The following is a 25,307-nucleotide window of genomic DNA, read 5'->3' on the forward strand; positions in this document are numbered from 1 at the left end:
TGAGCCCTTCTTGGGCCTTGATCACATGACACGCTCTGTCAGGTGAACAGTGTTTTAAAGTGGAACGTGCATTTCAAAAGTATAAAACACACACACTGAGGGAGAATGCCTTAGCACCAAAAACATAGGACACTGCATAGAGTAAATATTATAATATTATCTTTACCCTCGTGCTTGCATATCGGTAAATACCTAATGTATATATATATATATATATATAAAAATTTCCAAAACTCGTGGGGCGCTCCAGTCAGCTCCTATCTTGAAAGTTTCGGGGTGATTCGGCAAGCGGGGGCCGAGAAAAAAGGGGGGTCCCAAAACGTGTTTTCTCCATGTTAATTCTCATTGGAAACTTTAGACACGGCTACAGCCCGAACTGCTGAACGGAATTACACCAAAGTTGGCAAAAAGGTAGCCCTTGTTTCAGAAAGAACTGTTTTTCTTAAATGGTGTAAATCCGTTCAGTACTTTCTGAGAAATAAAAAAAAGGTCGAAAAATGCACTTTCTATAGGAAACTTTAGACACGGCTACAGCTCGGACTGCTGAACTGAATTACACCAAATTTGGCATAAAGGTAGCCCTTCTTTCAGAAAGAACTCTTTTTTTGAATGGTGTAAATCCGTTCAGTAGTTGCTGAGAAAATAAAAAAATTAAAGTTTTGATATATAGAGGCACGAAGGATCAGCGCACCCTCCCAACCAGAAGCTTTATTGTAATTGGCTGTCAACACTCCAAATCAGGAAGTGTTGGCAGCCATCTCGTGCCTCGGTAACCGAGGCACAAGATAGAAGAAAAACAAACGCGAAAAACAAGAAAAGGGGGCAGGGTAGAAACACCCTGACCCCCTAGGCCTGCTCAGGGTGTCCCATAAGGACCCCCAGGGCCAAAAAAGAATTAAAAAAAAAAAATCGTCGAGATTCGCACACCCAGCGTGAATTTCAGCTGAAAATAAAAAAAGAAACGAAGCGCGGACTCCCGCGCTTCGTTATTATTTAGCCCCCGGGTGGGCCAAGTCCCAGGGGCATGTAAAATTGAAATTTGGGGCTTTTATAAAATTTTTGCGTGGGGGCTCATGTCCCCCCCCACAGCCCCGGGGACCTCCACCCCCCCCGGGGCTTTGTTTTTTTTTAATGTGTGGCCTAGCCCCGGGGACCACCACCCCCGGGGCTTGGAGAACGCCACCCCCCGGGTCTTTAAAAAAAAAATCATACACCTGTGTGGGGGGGCTCGAGCCCCCCCACACGCCCCGGGGACCGCCACCTCCCCGGGGCACTAATATTCAAATTTGGGGGTCCGTAATGGACCACCACCACCCCGAGGCTGTGCAGACATTGGGATGGGGGCCGCGCAGCCCCCCTCCTGGAGCCTTTGATGGCCCTGGGGACCGCCACCCCCCCAGGGCCGGCTTCTGCAGTGTCCCACGGTGCCCAATCCCGGGACACTGCTGTTTGCAATGACAGGGCGGGAGCGTGCGGCTCCCGCCATGTCATTGCAAACTCTGCTTTGCTTCATTGAAGCGAGAGCAGGGAAACCTGCTCTCGCTTCAATGAAGCAAAGCTGATTGCTTTTCCACACGGGGAGCTGCATGTCAGCAGCTCCCCATGTGGAAAAGCAATGCCGGCTCCTGCAGGACGCGGGGAGCCGGCAGGACCGTGGGGGCATTGGGGCTCCCCCCACGGTCCCCAACGGTGAGGGCCAGCCCCGGGTGATAGGGTCCGTGGAGCTAGAAGTGGCCCGGGAGGGGGGGGCCACGCGACCCCCTTCCCCCAAAAAATTAAATAAAAAAAAAATAAAGGCCGGCCCCGGGGGATGGGGTCCCCAGGGCCAATAGAGGCCTCAGGAGGGGGGCCACGCAGCCCCCCTCCCTAAAAAAAGATATATTTTTGTCGTCATGCCCAGGGGATGGGGTCCCCGGGGATGGAATTGGCCACGGGAGGGCCAATTATTATCATTTTTTTAAAATGTGGGTAAGGCCCTGGGGGATGGGGTCCCCAGGGCCCAAAAAAGTAAAAAGAAGGGGGACCACACATTCCCCTTCTAAAAAAAAAAAAAAAAATACAATACCCCGCGATCGTGCCGGAGGCCCCGCTTTTTACAATGGGGAATTAATTCCCCTTCAATACTGGGGGTCCCTGGGGGCCAACTAGCCCACCAGGTACCTACCTTCAGTAATCGCCACAGGCCTGCGTTGCAGAGAGGTGGCCCAGGCCATGCCACTTTTTACACCTCTCTGCAACGCAGCTCTGTGGCGCTTACTGGAGGTGCCTGGTGGGCTAGTTGGACCTCAGGGAGCCTCAGAATTCAAGGGGACTTAATCCCCCAACTTAAAACGCGCTACGGGCGTGTTTGCACAGTGGTAAAGGGAGGGGGCGGGGTCTGAGGTGACATGTGTGCAAACACGCCCTTTGGCGCTTTTTAAGTTGGGGAATTAATTCCCCTTCAATCCTGAGGGCACCTGGGGGCCAACTAGCCCATCAGGTACCTTCAAGAAGCCCCAGAGGCCTGCGATGCAGAGAGGTGGTCCAGGCCACGCCCCTTTTTACACCTCTCTGCAACGTAGCTCTGTGGCGCTTACTGGAGGTACCTGGTGGGCTAGTTGGATCCCAGGGACCCTCAGGATTCAAGGGGACTTAATCCCCCAAAATACAACACGCCAGGGGGCGCGTTTGCAGAGTGGTGGAGAAATGGGGCATGGCCTTTGTCTACCTCTCACTAATCCCACTGCGTGGGGCTTTCTGGAGGTAAAAGGTAGGCTAGTTGGCCCCTAAAGGACCCCCAGCAGTGAAGGGGACTTCAATCCCCATCCAAGAGCATGCCAGGGAGAGAGTTTGTAGAGTGGTGGGCAAAGTGGGCATGGCCTGGTACGAGTACTTACCAATGCTGCTGTGTTGGACTGACTGGAGGTAATAGTTTGACAAGTTGGCCCCCATGGATGTCCTCGGGGGCCAACTACCCCTCTTGTTACCTCCAGTAAGTCCCACACAGTGGGATTGCTAAGTCGTCTTCGGAGGCCATGGCCCACTTTCTCTACCACTCTGCCAACGTGCCTCGTGGCAGACTACGGGATGGGGGATGAAGTCCAATTTAGTCCTAAGGGAGTTTGGGGGCCAAGAATCCCTCCTGGTACCTCCTGTAAGTCCTATGCAGTGGAATTCCTGAGTGTTGGTTGGTCGCACAGCACCCTTTCTCCACCACTCTGCAAACGCGACTACTAGTTAAAGTAGCGTATTTATGCACCTCTGACTTAGAGGTAGTTTTAATCCCCCTGTCCTATTATGTACTAGGGCCTTACAGAGGAGGTCATGCTAATCACAGGGGTACCCCAACGTATAGTGTTCCCTAGTGTATGTAGGTGTTTTCACTGTATTTCAGGTGTCTATTAGCATAGCACTGGCTCTAGGCCTGGTTAGTCAGAGTCAGTTACCACCAGTACCCGTCTGAAAAAGTTGTGGGCACAGGATGATTTTGCAACAAGGCCTCTTTCTGCTCCTCTGTTGGTTCTTTCTGCACATGTCTTGCTTCTTCCTGCACTTTTCTTTGTCTTTGTGGACTTCTATTGCTTCTTTCTGCATTTCTTTTGCTTCTTTCTGTGCGTTTTTTCTTCTTTCTTCACATGTCCTACCTCTGTAGGCATAGTTAGAAACTAGCATTTAAAAACCTTAGAAATTCAGATAAAAAAACATAGGTTTCAGGGACGTTATAGTTAGAAATTAGCATTTAAAAAACCTTTGAAATTCACTGAAAAAACTATAGGTTTCAGGGATGTTATAGTTAGAAATTAGCATTTAAAAAACCTTAGAAATTCACTGAAAAAACCATAGGTTTCATGGGCGTTATAGTTAGTTGGACATTTTACTCGTACAAAACCAGTGAAATTCCCCCGTTATAGTTAGTTCAGCTAACTATAACTTGCGCGTCCGCAATGCACTGCTGATGACATCACATATTACATCACTTATGACATGACTGATGACATCTCAAATGACATCACTGATGACATCACTGATGACATCATCCTTGTGATAGAGTGGCAGACCTCCTCTCACCCTAATATAACCTTTGAAACACACACACAAAAATACAAACTAACATTTTCAAAACAATGGACATACCAATACTAGTTACAACATACCCATTCAGTAATTCCAAGATCTACACACACATCCACTCATTCACCAACAGTCCTATACAGTCCCTCATACATGTACTCACTCATCATATGTGCTCATACACCTATACATACTGTTACACACCGCCACTCATCCATAGAGTTACTCACACACATTGTCACACATGCAAACAAAGTATCAAACATCCATTTGCATGCATGTCCAGTTATACACACACCACCACACTTACTTCTACAGAAACTTACACATATTTACTCTCTTAAACAATCACTTACAGAAACACATACTTATTTCTATAGGACCTCTTCCAATCTCTCACTCTCATATATACTCACTTATATACACCAATACTCACATATATTTGTTTAAAACATATGTAGTTACTCATAAAGACAATCATTCACTCACTAAAACACCCATACACACACTCATCCACCCATACAGTCCTGCACACATGCTGTCTTCAACACATACAAACAGTGAGTCACTCATTCATGCATCTATGCACTAAGTAATACCCACCACCGAACCACACAGACACTTAGACCCTCATACTGATACTCAAAAAACCAACAAATAACCCATATAGACACTCATGTAGCTACTCACCAACCCATGCAGCCACATATACACAAACTGAGAGACTGATACAGATATTTACATATTTAAACATTACTCACTAACGCATGTATTCACTAAGATACCCTTAATCAGTTATGCAATCAATTTTCCAAAGAAAATCATCCATTTAGACATTTATAGACCCATTTATTCTTCCATCGACCTTGAGATATACATATATAAAACATATTTAATTTTCACAAAAACACACATTCACTGGATGATGTCATCAGGGATGTCATGTGAGATGTCATCAGTGATGTCATGAGTGATGTCACTGACCATGTCATGAGTGATGTAATATGGGACATCAGCTATGCATTGCGGGCGAGCGAGTTATAGTTAGCTGAACTAACTATAACGGGGGAATTTCACTGGTTTTGTACGAGTAAACTATCCAACTAACTATAACGCCCCTGAAACCTATGGTTTTTTCAGTGAATATATATATATATATATATGTATATATATATATATATATATATATATATATATATATATATATATATATATATATAGTTATAGTTAGGACCACGTTTCCATAGGAAGAGCATTTTTTGTTTTGCTTATAACTTTGGCGTTGTTTAATGAATCTTCATGAAATGTTCCCAACTAATTCTTTGTTCATATCAGCTCCTATGCTGAAAGTTTTGGGGTGATTCGTCAAGGGGGGGCCGATAAAAAAAGGGGGTCCCAAAACGTGTTTTCTCCATGTTAATTTCCATAGGAAATTTTAGACAAGGCTACAGGTCAAACGGGTGAACGGAATTACCCCATATTTGGCAGGGAGGAGGGTCTTGGTCTAGAAAGCACGCTTTTGTTTATTTGGTGTAAATCCGTTCAGTAGTTTTGGAGAAATATCGAAATGTACAGATATCGATATTTGGGAATTCTGTCATCTGATTGGCTGAGGCGTTACAAGCACGAGCTTGCTGCTTATTGGCTGCGAGCGGTGCAAGCAGTTGCAACTAGGAAGTGTTGGCTGCCATTTTGTAATTCTCTTGAAGCGAGTAAGGGGAAAAAAGGGCAAAAAAAGGAGGAAAGAGGAGGGTAGGAGCACTGTAACCTCTGTGGGGTGTTTAGGGTGTGCTATACAGGGGTGTGAAGCGAACTACTCATCCCTACTGGACTGAAAGTGCTGGGCTACGGAAATTAAGTGAGGTATTGCCTAGAGTCTGATGCTGCTAAGGTGAGCTGCTGCGGGACTCGGGAATTAAAGCGTGAGCCCAAACTTTGTGTCTTATATTGTGAAGTCAGGTGCCCTCTCCGTTGCACCACACCTGTGGAAGTAGTGTCAGCATGTGTTTATACCTGCTAGGATGAACTACTGACCCCTACTGGTCTGAAAGTGCTGGGGTCCGGAAAATATGTGAGGTATTGTCTAGAGTCTCATGCTGCTAAGCTGAGCTGCTACCGGACTCGGGGATGAAAGCGTGCGTCCAAACTGTGTGTCATATGCTGTGAAGTCATGTGCTCTGGCCGCTGTGCCACATCTGTGCAAGTAGTGTCAGCATGTAGTTATACCTACTCAGAGGAACTTTTGTTTCGAATATTGTAAGTTGTGTATGGTGTTTAGGGGGTGTTATACAGTGAGTGCGAAGGTAAATTTGCGCGTATCAAATCAATTTGGTATTTGGAAAGTGCAAACTACTCACTCGTACGGGTCTGATGGCGCTGGGGGCGTAAGCTGAGCTGCTGCCGGACTCGGGGATAAAGGCGCTGAACTACTGACCCCTACCGGTCTGACTGTGTGTCCTATGCTGTGAAGTCATGTGCTCTGGGCGCTGTGCCACACCTGTCCTTGTAGTGTCAGCAATATTTTATACGTAGTAGGAGGAAGTTTTGTTTGGAACATGGTAACTTGTATATAGTGCTGGTAAGTGATCCGCAGCAGTTGCAAAGGCAGTGCACCCAGGACATGCAGCAGACGTGCAAGGTATAGGTGGACGTGAATGGAGTCGGCCATCTGTTTGGGATGCCCTACTATGCGTCAGTGGCTCTGCTTGTAGCTGCACTGGCCTGCCATGTGCCAGTCTTGTGGATGAAATGGCACACCTTGGTGCAATGAGCCGGGTCTGTGTGCAATGGGTGCAGGGCAGGGTTGTGGTGGGAGTACGTGTGAAGGCCATTTCACGCACGCTAACTACGATGAAGGACTTTTTAGTGTGGGATGTCGACTCGTTGTTCTCAAATCGGGCACTGGGTAGTGTGGGAGACGGATGCATATTATCGTATCTGTCAGGGGGGGCTGGCTACTTGCAAGTTCCTTCTCGGAGCAGCAGATGTGTTAGCGCAAGATAGCTCAGACAAAAAACCTTTCATCCTTACAGTAACTTCTCCAGGTGCATTCATACAGGATGTGTACAAAGGCCGTTCGTGGGTGTTGTGGGATGTCTGCGACCCTGGACATCATGGCTGAGATGCCCAGCACGTGGCACTGTGTGTTACGTTGCCAAACAGCTGCTCCTCCCTCCAACGAGCCCCACACTTTTGTGCGCTGCACTGTTGTATCCTGTGCACTCTCCTACGGCACACCTTTGTAATGCCTATTGGCGCATGTCCTGCGGCATTCCAATCACACCGTGACACTGTCATTTGGAAGTGGTGCATGCCACTTTACAACATCGACTGCTGCGGCCCTTGTGGCGGCCACAGCAGAACACAGAGACACACTTACCGCACTTCTTGCACACAGACATGTGTGAGACACCCCGTTCCCTTTGCCGCTTGTGCATGCAGGAGGATGCGTGCGTAGCTACATCTCCAGGCTCACTGCTACCACTGAGGTGACATGGTAACGTCCACAGAAGACAGCACACTGTGATGCTGCAGGGCTGGTGCCTATCATGCTAACACAATGACCACACGGACATACTTGCTCAGATGCAAGTTCGGGGAGCGCTGGCTGTCCAGGGGTTGTTGCGAGGACTGTTATGGCCCTCATGGGTATCCGTGTATCATGCTCATTGACTCTATGGCACCTGTGGGTGTTCAGGTGTGGCTCTTGTCTGTGTTCGTTTTCATGCTGCAGGTAGTCATCCTGCTTAACACCAGCAGAAAGCAGGTGTAAAATCTCTGGTGCTAACGTGGCTTATCGCCGGAATTTGTTTTGCTTCGTACTTTTTGGCTTTCGTTGTGAAAGTTGTGATGTGTTTTTTTTGTGTACAGAAAAATAAACAAACTGGGCAGTGTATCCCGTCAAGATCCAGCACCTGACCCACTATTCCCAATTAATATAAATACAATGAGATTTGTTTATTGATTTTGTGTGTACACTGTAAATGCACCCACTACCACAGTGGAATTCAATACAGGATTTTAGTAATTAGAATAGACCGCAAAGGTGCACCTCGTGTGTTTTTGCACGGGAACGCCTACTCTGCATCTCATTATCAGCACTTTAATGCAACTAAAGTTGAGATAAATCTAACACGCTATTCAAAAGCTGGTGCAAACTGCAGACATCACCAGTATTCCCGTGATAACTGTCCCAAAATTTAACACCATGGTGGACACCACCAAATAACAGTAAAAAGAACGAGAAAGAGTGACACAGCACTTAAGTAACAACCAAAAACTTTATTGAAATTTAAAAAACTCAACACAACAAGGCGAAAGACTCCTGTCGGGTCCATCAATATTGACGACACAGCCTGGAAAATAAAGCACAAAATAAGGATGTGTGTAATGCGCATATCAGAGGAGTGAGACACAGAGAAAGAGAGAAGGAAAAAAAAGCCAGAGAGAAAAAGAGAGGGAAGGAAAGAAAGGGAGTGAGAAAGGGAGAGAAAGAGAGAGAGAGAGATAGAAGGAAAGGAAGGAAGAGAGTGAGAGAGAGAGTGAAGAGAGGGAAGTGAGTGAGAGAGAGAGACACTACCACCCCTGCACAGCCATGACCAAATAATTACCTGCTGCCACCGGAGTGTCTACCAGTGGGCACTCCACGTGCCCGTCAAAGCTCTGTGGCCCGGCAGATCGCACAGATGTCACTGAGTCCTGAGTCATCAATGGTGGAGACCACATCAGCTTTTGGGGCCGCTAACCCTGTGCAACGCAAGTCAGCACCACGTGGTGGTAGGCCGCTGACGGCCATACAACTTAGGGTGCAACTAACCCTGTGCAACTCAAGTCGGCGCCACGTGGTGGTAGGCCCCTGACGGCCACATCAGCTTCAGGTGGCACTAACCCTGTGTAAGTCAAGTCCGCGCCATGTGGTAGTAGGCTCTTCATGGACTCCTTATGATTCAGACCCGTGGAGCATCCGCCATCCAGTCACCACCGGCAATAAAGGATGTGATATTGTCGATGCATTATATTTGAGTGGTCACATGGCCTGTGACGCATGTGCCGGATGGGTGTGGTGTGTGTGCAAACCTGCCCTCAGGGAGTGGCCGTGACATGTTGACAACTAGAGCACTGACCTGCACACCAACAGCGAGTACGCCTGCGTCAGGTAGGTATGTGGGGGTGTGAAAACGTGTTTTCTCAATGGTTATTCCATAGGAAACTTTAGACAAGGCTACAGGTCAAACTGCTGAACGGAATTACGCCAAATTTGGCAGGGAGCAAGGTCTTGGTCCAGAAAGCGGGCTTTCTCGCATTAACTGAAAATATAAAAGAAAGGTCTATGGGGCAATTTAATATACCGGAGCTCTGTTTCTGCAAGATAACTCTTTCACGCTGCCTCTGCCCAACATCACCACTTTGCAGCTATGCCGTTAGAAGCCAGTCCGTCGGCTCGTAGCTCTCTACCTTTGCGAGCCAGTACGCTACTGTGCCTGTACCTCTGGGAACTACTACAGTGCTGTTCCTTTGGGAGAGGAAGGCTCGTAGTATTGCGTCTGTGAGTCGAGCGGACGGGCCGCAGTTGTCCCTCTGCGAGTTTGGGTACAAACCGTTCATAACTCACACTACATAAGCATTGAAAAAACATTTTGTGATTCAGTCCGTCAGCTGGCATCTGTCTGAAGCATTTCTGAAAACATATCGGAGTACTTTCTGTGAAAGATACCCCTTTCATGCTGCCTCTCCCCACATCAGCAGGTAACGCGCCCTCTTCCACATTACCAACATACCCCCAACAACCTTATTGGGCCCGGAAGTGTCCCTGTGTGGTTGGACAAATAAGAATCTTAGTCTTGTATATGTCTACATATGAACCATTTTATTTAAAGAAAACAACAAAAAATAAAACTGAAGGGAGTCTGGTGCTGTGGTTGCTGCCACGAAGTTGGGGTCAGAGCCATTGAGGACTCAGGACACAGTTCCACATGTGAGATTGGCCTGTGTTGAAGAGGGTTAGTGGCACCACGTGTCGCTGGCTTGTGCTGAAGAAGATTAGTGGGACCACATGTCAAAATTTCAAATTGCGAGCTCTGTTGCTTGCAGTGTAGACTGTTGTTGAGTGTTTGTTTGCACTTGAAGATGAATTTGTTGATTGTACTAAAGGTATAACTGATATAAAGAAAGTTCTTGAAGCAAGGATACTAAAAGGATATTATGTAGGTTTTAGGCCTGTGATAGTTACTTGCCTAGTAGACTCTAATTAATGAATCAAGATTTAATTTTAATTGTGAGCCCTACTGACTGCAGTCTAGGCGTATCATGAAAAGATGAAATATGTATAAAATACACTGTCGAAGTGTATGAGCCTGTGATGCTGCTTGGTGCGGATGGACCGCAGTGGGAGCTATGTCTATGGCCTACTGAGTCATCTGCAATCGTGACTGTATCTGAATTGTGAGTCATGTCGACCGCAGTGTAGGCCAGAGGTAGCGGTGAGCAAGGGCCCACAGCCACATGCATAGGTTGGTGGTCGCTGCCACGGACTTGGGGTCACTGCCATTCAGGATTCAGGACACAGTTACACATGTGGGATCGGTTTGTGTTGAACAGCGTTAGTGGCACCATGTGCCGCCGGCCTTGCATATGGAAATATGCCTAACTGATCAAAGGGAGTATGCTGCTGTGGTTGCTGCCACGGACATAGGGTCAGTGCCATTTAGGACTCAGGACACAGTTACACATGTGGGATCGGCTTGTGTTGAACAGGGTTAGTGGCATCACGTGCCGCCGGCCTTGCATATGGAAATATGCCTATCTGATCAAAGGGAGTATGCTGCTGTGGTCGCTGCCACGGACGTGGTGTCACTGCCATTCAGGACTCAGGACACAGTTACACATGTGGGATCGGCTTGTGTTGAGCAGGGTTAGTGGCACCATGTGCCGCCGGCCTTGCATATGGAAATATGCCTAACTGATCAAAGGGAGTATGCTGCTGTGGTCGCTGCTACAGAGTTGGGGTCAGTGTCATTTAGGACTTAGGATACAGTTACACATGTTGGATCGGCTTCTGTTGAACAGGGTTAGTGGCACCAAGTGTCGCCGGCCTTGCATATGGAAATATGCCTAACTAATCAGAGGGAGTATGCTTCTTTGGTCGCTGCCGTGGACTTGGGGTCACTGCCATTCAGGACTCAGGACACAGTTACACATGTGGGATTGGCTTGTGTTGAACAGGGTTAGTGGCACCACGTGTCGCCGACCTTGCATATGGAAATATGCCTAACTGAGCAAAGGGTGTATGCTGCTGTGGTCGCTGCCACGGACTTAAGGTCACTGACATTCAGGACTCAGTACAGTTACACATGTGGGATTGGCTTGTGTTGAACAGGGTTAGTGGCACCATGTGTTTCGGCTTGCGTTGATTTCTGCCTGAATAAGTCCACGTGGTGATGACTTGTGGTGCAGTGAGTTAGTGGCACCTGAAGCACTCAGCGTGTGCGCACCCTGCGATGATGTGTGGTCCGGGCGGGCCTCACTGGTAGCAATGTCTTTACATGCTTTAAAAGAATCTTCCTAGCAGTCAAAATCTCCAAGTAATTCCATTTCAGTCCTCCAAGGTTTGAAGAGTTGGAGAAGAGCTAAATAGAAAAACTCTCTTTTATCTAGAGTATCGCAACTTAATTTCCTGTGATTAATCAAATTGCGTTTGGCATTCTTTAAGAAACATCCATCAGATCCAATTACAGCATATTTCACTTTATTTATTTTGTCTGTAACATTTTTTCTAAAACTATAATGCTGTAGTATTTCATATAGACATATGTTTTCCAGGTATGGACTTCTATTTGGATAGTATGCGAGAAACAGGAATCGAGTCATCTGCAACATATTGTATGTCCATATTTGTATTCCACACCTTCAAAATTACTGGATTGTAATAATTAATGTACTTTGATTCTTCTGTTCTTTTTATATTATAAGTATTTTTGGATGATTTTCGAGTGATAGTATGCCTCACTGCTGACATAAAACTGTTCACTCTTCCTTGCGATGACTTATGGTGCACTGAGTTAGTAGTTCCGTCGGCGCTCAGCGTGTGCGTACCCTGCGATGATGCGTTATCCGGGAGGGCCGCATTCGGAGCAATGTCTTTTGTCTATTGAATTCTGCCTCAGTAAGGCGACGTGTCAATATCTTTTGGTGCACTGAGTTAGTAGTAACTTTAGCGCTCAGCGTGTACGTACCCTGCGATGATGCGTTATCCGGGAGGGCCGCATTCGGAGCAATGTCTATTGAATTCTGCCCCAGTAAGGCCACGTGGCGATGACTTATGGTGCAGTGAGTTAGTGGCATCTGAAGTACTCAGCGTGGGCGCACCCTGTGATGATGAGTGATCTGAGAGGGCCGCACTGGGAGCAATGTATCTTGCGTACTGCACTGCGTCATCTGCAATCGCTACTCCATCTGAATTGTGAGACCTGCTGTCCTCAGTGTAGATCGAAGACAGTAGTCTGTACAGACATAAGTCTGTGGTACTGTGCCGCTGGGTATGCAGGGGGCCTGAGTCGAGGAGAGCCACGGTCATGGCGGCAGCCTCGTGGCAGGGTGAGGCCCGCCGCTCTGGCACAGTCGTTGGTCTTCACAGTTCACAAGTGAACCACGCCCAGAGCCCCGGCCTATTTATTCACACTCCTACACTGAAGTGGCGTACGTCGGACCAGCCCACTCCGGTTACCCTTATGCTTACAGGGGGGCAAGATACAGCTACATGACTGAGATCGTCCCTAGTGTTGGAAGTAACATGGTTGGGTCCACTGTCCACAACACTACAAGCACTAGTAGTATTTGTGCACATGGAGAGGTGTGTGTTCTGCATACTGAGATGTGTCCAGCACATCACTGCTACACTTTGCATTGTGTGCATTGTTATTCATGGGTGAATTGCTTCCTTCACATATAGTTTGTTCACACCTGTCCCAATATTCAGCTATTGTGTGGCTGAGGGGCCATGCCGTTTTCGGAAAGTTTGCTGTCTTGTTCTGTGCTGCCTCTGTGGTAGAGGAGGGGTCCTGGGGGTGGTGGTAGGTGTTGTGGCATTCTTGGGTGTCAGAGCTGCTTCATCAGTAGCTCTATGACGTGTTGGTCTTCAGATGTGGCTCTGGGCTTGGCTCCCTTTCATACTGTATGTAGTTGTTTAATATTTAAAAAACAAGAAGACATTAAATAATAAATAAAAAAATACAAAAACAATTTTTAGGATATTAAAGTTACAAAATATCAAATTTTTTTCTCCAAAATTACTGAGAAAAACCTTGAAATTCACTGAAAAAACCATAGGTTTCAAGCACGTTATAGTTAGAAATTAGCATTTTAAAAACCTTAGATATTCACTGAAAAAAACCATAGGTTTCAGGCACGTTATAGTTAGAAATTAGCATTTAAAAAACCTTAGAAATTCACTGAAAAAACCATAGGTTTCAGGGACTTTATAGTCACTTGGACATTGGACTCATATAAAACCATAGAAATTCGCCCGTTATAGTTAGTTGAGCTAACTATAACTTGCGCGCCCGCAATGCACTCGTGATGACGTCACATATTACATCACTCATGACATGGTCAGTGACATCACTCATGACATCACTGATGACAGCATCCACGTGATAGTCTGAAACACCTCCTCACACTCTAATATAACCTTTAAAACACATACTCTAAAATACAGACTACCATTTTTGAAATCATAGACACACCAATAGCAGATACTAGATACCCATCCACTGATTCCTATCTATATATTGTGAGCTACACATACACTCATACAGTCACTCATACATGCTGTCACTCATCATTACATCAGTATAATATCACACCTATACATACATTCACACAGTGCTACTGATCCATAGAGTTCCTCACACATCTACTCAGTCATGCCAAAAATCAATCACACCCATGTACTCACCTATGCAGATATATACACACCACCTGGCTTATTTATACACACACCACCTCCCTTATTTATATAGATGCTAACACATACTTACTCTCTTATACATTCACTAATACAAGTACACATTCATGTATGTAGACCCTCTTGCAATCACTCTCTCTCACGTATAGTCAATTGTACACCCCAACACTCACATATACTGTCTAAAAACATATATAGTTACTCGCATATATAACTGAGACATCAATTCACTAATCAACACACCTGTACCCACAGTCAGCTATCCAAACAGCCCTTCCAAGATACACTTTTGAATCTATACAACCAGTGAATCAGCCATTCAGACATGTATGTACAGAGTCAGAAACCCCCCACCCACCCACATAGACACTCAGACACCCATACAGATACTCATATAATCAATCAATAACCCATATAGACACTGATGTAGCTACTCACAAACCCATGCACCTGCTTACACACCAACTGAGAGACTAATATAGACATTCACACAGTTTAGTCACTAACCCATGCATTCAGTAACATACGTTCAATCAGTGACTTATACAGTCAGTCATGCATCTACTAAATAATCCATTCAGGCACTTCTACATCCACTCATTCTTCAATAGACCTTGGCATAGATATATATGAAAAATATTTAAACTTTACAGAAACACACATTCACTGGATGATGTCATCAGTGATGTTATTTAAGATGTCATGAGTGATGTCACTGACCATGTCATGAGTGATGTAATATGTGACGTCATCATCAGTGCATTGCGGGGGCGCGAGTTATAGTTAGCTCAACTAACTATAACGGGCGAATTTCTATGGTTTTATATGAGTCCAATGTCCAAGTAACTATAACGTCCCTGAAACTTATGTTTTTTTTCAGTGAATTTCTAAGGTTTTTTAAATGCTAATTTCTAACTATAACGTCCCTGAAACCTATGTTTTTTTCAGTGACTATATATATATGTATGTATATATATATATATTATATATATATATACACACATATACACGCACATATTGAACAAATTGGAACATTTGTTATGATAGGGTTGTAACAGGCCTTCTTATGATGAAGTGACATCATTGCCAAAGCTAATGAGCCCTCACCTATGTATTTTTCAAGACTTGTACCCTGCCCTCCGGATTCATGGGAGGGTAACTAGGGTGATAGATGGTGGTTGGTTAATGCAATAGGTGCATAAGATGCTCATCCATGATTCTGGAGTCTGGAATTGGATGGAGGGTTGTTTTAGGCGAGGTGCACCCACCTGAGAGAGATGGCACAATCAAGGACTTAATGAAGGAAGTGTGTACTGGAGGACCAGATGATTTTGATGAGTGCAAGGGTGGAGAGTGATGGTCTGACGAGACAAAGAAAACAAAGAAATTCTGATGGAAATGAGAATGAGCATAGGACTCTGATTGAAGGGCAAATTCAGTCTGATGATGGACAGGCACTATATGGATATGATGGGTGAGATGGTACCTGATACCTGGTAGAGGCACCGAAGTCATTAGACTTTGAAGAGGAGCATCAGACACCTGACTGTTAAACATCTATGTGTGGATCCTCAAAAACATTCTTGGTCAATATGCACATAATAGGGGCCACATCATGCAAATGTATCTCAAACTATACCCCCAAACAAGCATAGGTCACATATACTTCATAAGGAAGCAGCTAGGGCAGAGGGGAGGTTTTATTGCAAGCTAATTAAAGATCTTACGGTCCAACTGCTACGTTTATAGAAATCCACTCTGCGTCACTGGGGAGGTGTGAGGAATTAGGAATTCATATCCAAAACCGTTATGACAAACAAGAGCATTTTGTCTTCCAGTTACTTAGGTAGCTGTTAGAGTGAGAAAAACAAAACAACAGTTCAAAATGTTATTTTACATTGAACGTGCAATAAATTACAATAAAATTGGGATAGATTGGTCATGTGGTAAAAAAATTGTGTTGTTTGTTAAGGGTTTTTATAGAATGGACACTTGAGGAATATATGGGCAATGCGATAGAAGTAGCTTAATGGGAGTATGAGTGGACCCTTTATGTATATCTATTTGTCAGCAAGTAAATCGTAGTGGACCAGGAAGTGGAATCCCTCCATATTCCTTTTGGAAAAATGAACAACTAGACCTAGCTGAAAGAAAATAACCCCAATCATGAAAACCAGGACTGGAGTTTCAATGGAAATTTCAGGTAAGGAATATAATTAAGTGAATAGTTCAGGTACATGGGACATTAGAGAGATGCCACAGGTACTTACATATGCCTACCACGTCTCCTGGGGTATAAGCCATCAACCAGGACTCTCCAGCTATCCCTGTCCTGGGCTTTTTTTCTATCTGACTGCAGGTATAAACCATCTCCTTGCAGTGAGTCTTGGTGCCAGGTGTTTATTGGCCTTCCTCTTTTTCTTTTCCCTTGAGGGTTACAGGTCAGGGCTTGCCTGGTGGTGTTTGATGCTGGCTTGTGGAGGGTGTGACCTATCCAGCCCCAGCGTCTTTTCATGATTTCTTCATGTAGGAGGTTGGAAAGTCTGCTGCCATAGGTTGTTGTTGCTAATGTACTTGGCCGGCAGATTTTAAGGATTTTCCTCAGACAGGTGTTGATGAAGGTCTCAATGTTTTTGGTGGTGGTTCCTGTTGTCCTCCATGTTTCTGCTCCATACAGAAGGATTGATTTTACTTTGGTGTTAAAACGCCTGATCTTGTTTTGCAGCGTTAGGTACTTGGAGCTCCAGATCATCAATAACTGAATGAACGCAGCCCTTGCTTTGCTGATTCTTGCCTTGACTTCGGCGTCTGTGCCGCCTTGCTTGTCTATGACACTGCCCAAGTAGGTGAAGGCCTCAACCTCTTTCAGTGAATCACCTGCAAGTATGACTGGGGTTGTTCTGGCTGTGTTAGCTTACAGGATCTTGTTTTTTTTCCTGTGGATATTAAGGCCAAGTTGTGCTGATGTGACTGCCACATTGTCGGTCTTCTCTTGCATCTCCTGATGGGTATGGGAGAGTAGGACCAGGTTGTCAAGCTGCATCCAAGGTGTCAACTTGATCCTATTTCATCTCCTTGCTGAGTATGTCTTCATGATCTAGTCCATGGTCAGCAAGAAAAGAAAAGGCGAGAGCAAACAGCTGCGGCAGACTCTGGGCCTCATTTGAAAGGCTTCTGTGAGTTGACCTCCATGGGCTATCTTGCAGGTCATTCCCTCGTAAGATTTCCTGATGATGCTTATGAGTTTATCTGGCGCACCACAGTGGCATAGGAGTTTCCAAAGGGTCTCTCAGTTCATGCTGGTGAATGACTTCTCATAGTCGATGAAGTTGACCTAGAAGGGGGGAGTTCCATTCCATTGACAGCTCAATGATGATGTTCAGTATTGCAGTCGGGTCTGTGCAGGATCGGTCTTCGCAGAAGCCAGCTTGCTTTTCTCCCAAATAAGCGTTGACTTTGGCACTTTGCCTGGGGTTGGTAAAAGCGCTATCCTGCTGTAGTTTGTCCAGGTACTCAGGCCACCTTTCTTAGGGGTCTTTATGAGATATTCCTCCTTCCAGTCTGATGGCACCTTTTCCTCTTCCCAGATCCTTCCAAACATGGGGGTAGAGCATGTCTACTGATGTTTCAATGTCTGCCTTCAGTGCCTCTGCAAGAATGTTGTCAGATCTTGCTGCCTTCCCCGTTCTCAGATAATTGATGGCTTGCTGTATTTCTTCCTTGGTTGGTCTGCTGCAGTCGTTTGTCAAGTCCTTGTCAGCTGGCTGTATGTCTGGTGGAGATTGCGGCACGGCTGTTTCAGCAGTTCTTCAAAGTGGTCCACCCACCTTCACTGTTGGCCTTCGTTACCCACGATTGTCTTCCCAGCTTTGTCTTTAACAGGTCTTTCTGGCTTGTATTATCTGCCCGAGACGTTCCTTGTTAGGTTCTTGAGTTTTTCAAGTTTCTGTGGCTTGCTGCTTCCTGGGCTTCTGTGGCTAGACCATTGATACATTTTCGCTTGTCTGATCCTAAGCTTCACTTTGCTTTCTAGTCAGTTTTGGTGTATTCACCTGGAGCTTACGCTTTTTCTGCACTTGTTCAGCTGGTTTTGACTGCGGTTTTCTTTTCCTTTCTCTCTTGGATTTTGCGGAAATTCTCATTGGAGAGCCATTCTTTATGCTGGTGTTTCTTGTTACCCAGTTACTTCATGCAGATTGATGTAAATTTTCCTTTGATCTTCTCCCACACTCCTACTGACTATTTACTGGTCTTTGTCATCTTCTAGTTTTTGCAGAACTTAAAACTTGTTACTGAGGGTGACTGTATTCACTCCATTTCTGTGCATCTTTGAGAAGGGTGGTGTTGTATCCTTGGCGTTGGTTTATCTCTTCAATCCTTGCTGAAGCCTGGCCACGACAAGGTGATTTCCTGACGTGACATATACACCTCTCATCACTCACAGATCCTGCAGGAAGCTCCAGAACTTCTTGGCAATGGAGACATGGTCAATCTGATTCTCTGTCGAATGGTCCGGTGACACCTGCTTTGCCTTCTGTATTCTTTTGTGTAGAAATACACTACCACCTTTCACCAGACTGTTTAGGGCACAGAGATCTGTTAACCTTTCACCATTGCCATTCACAACACCAAGGCCTTGGTTGCCAATGACTTCTTCATACCCAGGGTTCTCACTTCCAATCTTGGCTCCTTTCAAAGCTGGGCTTGGGACTGGCCATGGCAGAGTTAAGCCGCTTGTACTAAAGAAAAAATCTAAGATGCACCATTACTGAAACATTGTACACAAACAGGATTATTCAATAGTTGCAACCCACAACACATAATGTGTGGGAATGTGAAATTCAATTCCCCAAGGCAGTCTGCATATAAAATGGATGCCAAGTCTCACAGAGCCACATTGTCGGTTGGCCCAGCATGTTCATTCAAAGCAGCCAGCCTGCAAAAAGAAAGCTAACGTCTCACTGAATGATGGTGAGACCTGCCCAGAGTTTTTCTGACACTTTGCCTCTCGTAATGTGAAGGTGTTTTATATGATCATTAGTAGTTTAAAATCTACATGAGATAGAGGCCCACAAAAGACTGTTGCGATGGAGCAATTTTCTGCCCTTCTAGTTATTTGTAATAAATAATACCACAAATGTCACGACTCCAACATATAAAGAGTGTGCTGTTATCCATATATAAAAATCAATTATCAAAAAAGCATCTCTGAGAAATTATTATATAGAAAATATCACTTTGGAAAACATAATACAATGTCCTAACAGACGTATCTAATTGATTAAATAACGTGAAATGTAAAAAGGCAAGAGAAACGCAGACAGCAACACACAGGATGTTTGTTGGCAATATATAAGAAAGCAGTATGTAATGATGGTGCTTATTCTTATTAATGTCCAATTAAAGCGCTCTGACAGGCCATGTGCATCTTTAATCCCCTAAGGATTTTGTTGCTCCTTAACTGGATCAGGTCAACAAATTACAATGCAAACTGTAAAGCACATTAGGCTTTATAAAAGACAAATATTAAAAGTCAGATTAAATTGTTGAAATAGGTCAAAAAGCCATGTATCTCAAGAGAATAGCATGAAGCTCAGAATAAATATAAGAAATTAATAAGCTTTAAAAAATAAATCAAAGTTATAAATCAGAGGTCAGATCTACGTGTTTTTGCCCCCTAAATGTCAAGGGAGAATTAGCCCATTGCCCCCAAGAAGGGGGCTTCTTTTATTAGGTGTTTTACAATGGAAGCCATGCATTCAATACAATTGTGCAAGAGTCACACGGTTTGAACCAGTCACATTAGAGAGAGAACAATAGAGTTTCTGATCTCACGTTCTCAACAATATCCCACAGATTCACATAAATCAGTTTCCATCCCTTGTGATTTTCAGGCACCTAAATTGTTAGTACAAATGTTGTTACTTAAAATACAATGACAGTTTTAATGAGAATCACACTGTAATCCCAATGGATAAGACCTTGAACAAATTCACTCTGAGTGAAACATTGTGCTACTGAACTCAAATGAAAGACATATCATTCTGTACCAGGGAAAGTGACACTACCTTTTAAACATTGTTTGCGAAGTTGCATGTGCATAAACTGTCGGTGTGCAGGGTGAGACTAAAATTATTGTATACTGCAAATATGGCTGCAAGCAGCACCAGCTATTTTGAAACTGAGGTCTACATTAGCCAATGTTAGACTAAGCCCAGTTCTTCCTTCAGCATAATGTTTTTGCTTCAACTACAACTACATTGTGCTAATACTGTTGTGCATTTAATTATAAAATCTTATTCCATTATTGTTCTCTAAATCCTTTTGGAAAATGTGTTAATAGATCCTGCTGGACCACACTTTACAAAACTTCTGATGGTCTCTTGGCTGTATGGTGTTTTACAAGGCAATGGAGTTAACAATTTGCAATTCATAGCTTAGGTTGTTTCACTTTTTTACCTTTGTGTCTTCTTTTTTGTCTGTGAGGCAAACCCTGCTTGTCATCCCTCTTCCAGAATTTCTGCAAATTTTCTCTGTTAGTGTAATTTCTCCTTAAGGCTGCTTTCTGTCTAAATTCATACAATACAGAGCATTGTACAGGACCTAATGGAGTGATATAAAACGATAGCGATTTTAAACTGTTGGTTCTGGAAGAGGGGCTGAATTATTAAATGCTTCACAATGTAGTTCCTAAAAGAGATGTGTCTTCAGATGGGTATAGGTGGTCTTTACAGATATGGGGATGTAGTTCTAGATGTTAGGTAGGTAGATGGAGAATGCATGTTGGCTGGTATTTTTGTTCTTGCACGTTGTCTGCAGTTTTATGGTGTTATGACTGCAGGTGGGCTGGGATAATGTGAACCTGAATGGCAGATCGGCAGGGGTATAATTTGCGATGACTTTGAAGATTATGCAACTGGATTTCAAGTTGGTGAGATCTGGCAAAGGGGACATGTGGAGCATCTGGCAAAGGGGGCATATGGAGCATCAGACAAAGGGGGCATATGGAACTTCATTAGGCAAAAGATGATGTGGACACATTTCTTCAGTGACTTGATGAGGTGTGCTGTGGTGGGTAGGCTGCCATTAAGGATGACCAGTGTGAGAGTGGAGTGATGAGGTGTGGAGATTCTTCCTATCGCTATATAGTCACATAATTATCTTTCTGTTACACTGCAGACTTGACTCCCTGTAGTTTCTTGGCCACCCTGCCACGGTAGGGAAGTATGCCGGTGCTCACACAGCTCCATGGGAGCTTTCCCGGATTTATACGGTTTATCGTTTTCTTTTTGGGAGGGCACTTCTCAACCTGATTGGGGGGTTGGTGTGGGTGGGGTGGTGGTGGGTTGGGGATGTTGTTAAATGTTTTACTGGTGTATTGGTATGTTATTGGATAGAACACGTGATCAGACCCAAAACAAGCATATGTTGCCCTAGACACAGTAATGTCACACACCTATCCTTTTTGTGTTCCACGAGACAAGTAGAAACTGCCTATCATGGAACATTAGAGGTTTAAATGATAATAGGAAATCCAGACTAGTACATGCCTATCTTACAAGGCATAATATTGATTTATGTATGCTACAGGAAACTCAGCTGCATGTAACTCCCTTCCCAAAGCTGAAACATAAAAGATGGGGATTCACGTACTCATCGGTCTACTCAAACTATTCCCATGGGTTGGCGGTGTTGGTTAAACGTGGCATTGACTGGAGGGAAAGGGAAGTCCACACGGACCCTGAAGGCAGATACATTATTCTGGTGGGCTCGTTGGGGGGGGGGGCCCTTGGTAGAAATATATGGCCCTAACATAGACTCTCCCAGTTTTTTTCAAGATATATGGGCAAAAATTAAAGCGACTGGTTGCACCACGATTCTGTGGGGGGGAGACTTCAACGTCGTTTTAAATGATGACATGGACAGGCAGGGTACGGTGAGGACACATCATCCTGCTGCTGGGAAAGCTCTAAATGCCTTACTTGAAGATGGGGACCTGGTAGATGTTTGGCGAATACAAAATCCACAATCTAGGGAGGGCACCTGCTTCTCTGTACACCATAAGGCCTGGTCTCGGTTAGACTACTGGTTGGCGACCCGATATGTAGCAAGCTGGGTGGTGACGGTGGCGCACTTGCCGAGAACACTATCGGATCACTCCCCATGCCTCCTGAGTCTCTCGTTCCCTGATGCCGCGCGGAGAGCGTTCTCTTGGGGACTGCCCCCGCATGCGTTATTAGATGAGGCATTTAAGGAGGAAATCCGTGCAGATTTTACTGATTATTTCACTCTCAACTCAGACTCCGTTGATACTGAAGCCTCTTTATGGGAGGCGTGTACAGTGGTCATTCGGGGACAGTGCATCTCTCGGCAAGCCGGGGTACTTAAGGCCATTAGAACAAAGTTGACTGCCATTGAGGCTAAAATAAAAGATCTTGAGACATGCTTTTACTCTGATAGCACGCCTGCTATTTTAGCTCAGTTGAAGGCCACATTATTGGAGTACGACGAGGAGGCGCAGAGGGAGGTGAAGTTTCTTTGGAAATATGCGGAAGCACGCAGATCTAGAGAGGGAGATAGACTAGGACGGATGCTTGCTGGCATGATCCGCCCTTCGAGGTCCACTGCTTACATCCCCGAGCTGACCAACAAAGACGGCACCACTGTCAGAGGTCTAGTAGCTATACTTGATGAGTTTTCTTCCTTCTATGCCCAATTATATACAGCTACGCAGTCCGGGTGCCCGGAGGGGCTGAAGACGTTTCTAGATTCCCTGGAATTGGTTTGGTTTAACAACAGGCACAGGGAGTACATGGACTTACCCATTACGGTGGAGGACGTGGCCACCGTGATCAAAAGCTTGCCCTTAGATAAGGCCGCTGGGTTGGACGGGCTGACGGCTGCCTTTTATAAAGCGTACGCGGAGGAGCTTGCACACAGACTCCTGGCGGTTAATGAGGAAGCCCAAGAGCTGGGTATACTACCCCCTACGATGCGTGAAGCAATAATTATTACCTTGCTAAAACCAGGGAAACCGAATACCAACCGTGATTCATTCCGCCCCCTGTCGCTCCTTAATGTGGATGTTAAAATTCTGGCGAAAATTAATAGCGAACAGGTTACAACCTATACTCCCCATCATTGCTCGTCCAGACCAATCAGGTTTCATACCAGGGAGATCTACTTCCCATAATCCTATATTAGTTGCACCCGGATGTACAGGCTGTGGTGGTGTTCTTAGATGCAACCAAAGCCTTTGGTTCACTTGAATGGCCCTATCTCTTTAGAATATTAGAGAGGATAGGGTTTAGCCCTCTTTTTATCAAATTGATTAGGCTATTATATACCAAACCCACAGCTAGATTACGTGCGAATGGTCTCGTATCTGCTCCATTTCGGATTACACGGGGCACGCGTCAGGGGTGCCCTCTGTCCCCCCTGTTATTTGCTGTTGCGCTGGAGCCACTAGCTGCACGTATCCGACAACATCACATGGACAAGGGGATAGGGTTCGGCTCTAGGAGTCTCCTGATATCGCTCTACATGGATAATATTACCTTATATATTTTGAACACTGAACAGAACTTAGATGTTGTACTGAGAGAGTCCATCAAATTTGGTGGCCTGGCCGGTATATTCATTAACTGGGCTAAATCAATGGTTTTCACAGTAACTGATAACACCAAGGCTGTGACTTCCGAGTTCCCGCTGCAGTGGGAGGATGAGAAAGTGAAATATTTGGGAATATGGATAAGTCGTGACTTACAAGAAATATGGAACTTAAATTATGGTAGGGCCATCACGTGGATGGAAGAGAAGGTTGCTTTGTGGGCTGAGCTTCCTTTATCGTTGGCAGGGAAGATCGCATTAGTGGAAATGGTTGTACTGCCTACATTTCTGTATCTCTTTGTAAATTTGCCGATCATACTTACTCAACCATTTTTTAGAACACTGCGATCACTGTTAATATCTTTAGTGTGGGCCGGCGGCCAGGAGCGTGTATCGTGGGAACTATTGTCTCTCCCGCTGAGGCAGGGAGGTCTGGGGGCCCCAGATATGAAATTATATGCACTTTGCGCACAAGCACAATTCCTCCATCATTGGGTTCACCCAACGCCCTTTCAGCCCCATGTGGCTGTGGAGAGGGATGCAGTACCACCGGTTCCCCTACAAGTAGCGGTGTATCAGACGTATCGACGACCGACAGACGATATAGGCACTCCCAAAACTTTGAGATGGGCTTGGGATGGGTTGTGGAGGCGAGCGGGAGCCCAGATATTGTATGCCCCTTCAATTCCCTTAGCCCAAAATCCAATGCTACCCAATGTCAAAGATAAGATTAGTAAAAAAGTTGCGCAGAAGATGAAACTTCACACGTTTGCAGACCTCTACTCAGGGGACACCTATAGAGACCCCCCGGTGGCGGAGGAGGGACAGGGGGTTTCATTCGGGGATATATATCTCTATCACAAACTACGGGCTGCCTGCTGCGCATTGCACAGCGATTTCCCAAACCCCCCACCCCCATTATTGGCCCTGGAGAACATACTTTATTCCCCATCGCCACATAAGCTTATAATCAGACTTGACAGGCGTATGCAAACCGACGCCCCATTGACGAGACCTAATGCATTGTTGAGTTGGAACGCAGAGTTATCACCCCCGCTGTCTGATGATCAATGAGCATACTGGTGCACTTAGCTAACTGAGCTATCTCTTAACTACAAGCTTAGGTTGATCCACTTCAAATTCCTGCCTTGGTATTACAGAACACCTATTAGCTTACGTCGAATGGGGCTAAGAGAGGATGACTGCAGTTGGCATTGTGGGGTGGCTTCGGCCTCCTTTCTCCACATGGCATGGAAATGTCCCGTACTTGCTGAATACTGTTCCCAGATTTTCATGTCTATTAATCAAATCCTGGGTATGTCCTTGCCCCCGTCCCCGCTCTTGGGACAGCTAGGGTATGTTAAAGAAACATATAAAAAAATGTAAATTACATGCATTATTGCTACTGTTCGCCAAACGCCAAATTGCAGTGCAATGGAGGAGGAGGCGGAAGCCTCCGATCAAGGAATGGGTTAGAGAGGTTACATGCGGTCAAGTTCAGTTAACCACTTTCTGGGAACTGATGCCACCCACTTCTCGACCCAGAGAGATATGGGAACCATTTATCACCTGGGTTCGGGAGAAGACGAGTGTGAATGAGGATGCTGGACTCATCGGTGTCCAAACTGGGGATGTATAATTAATATGGCATGGGGATCTGCTATGTGTACAGGATGGGGATTGCCAG

The 25,307-nt window shown here is 45.3% G+C and overlaps 1 protein-coding gene across 1 annotated transcript in view; it reads left to right on the forward strand.

Moving 5' to 3' along the window:
• Positions 1-23,554: 23,554 nt before the first annotated feature.
• LOC146821647 (uncharacterized) overlaps positions 23,555-25,307 on the forward strand; it is a 1,582,729-nt gene continuing 1,580,976 nt past the window's right edge. Inside the window, exon 1 of the mRNA XM_085609888.1 lies at positions 23,555-23,801. Coding sequence (XP_085466014.1) covers positions 23,555-23,801 — 247 coding nt within the window. The remainder of the gene's footprint in view (positions 23,802-25,307) is intronic.

Source organism: Triturus cristatus, chromosome 6 (assembly GCF_964204655.1).
Source record: "Triturus cristatus chromosome 6, aTriCri1.1, whole genome shotgun sequence".
NCBI classification, from domain to species: domain Eukaryota; kingdom Metazoa; phylum Chordata; class Amphibia; order Caudata; family Salamandridae; genus Triturus; species Triturus cristatus.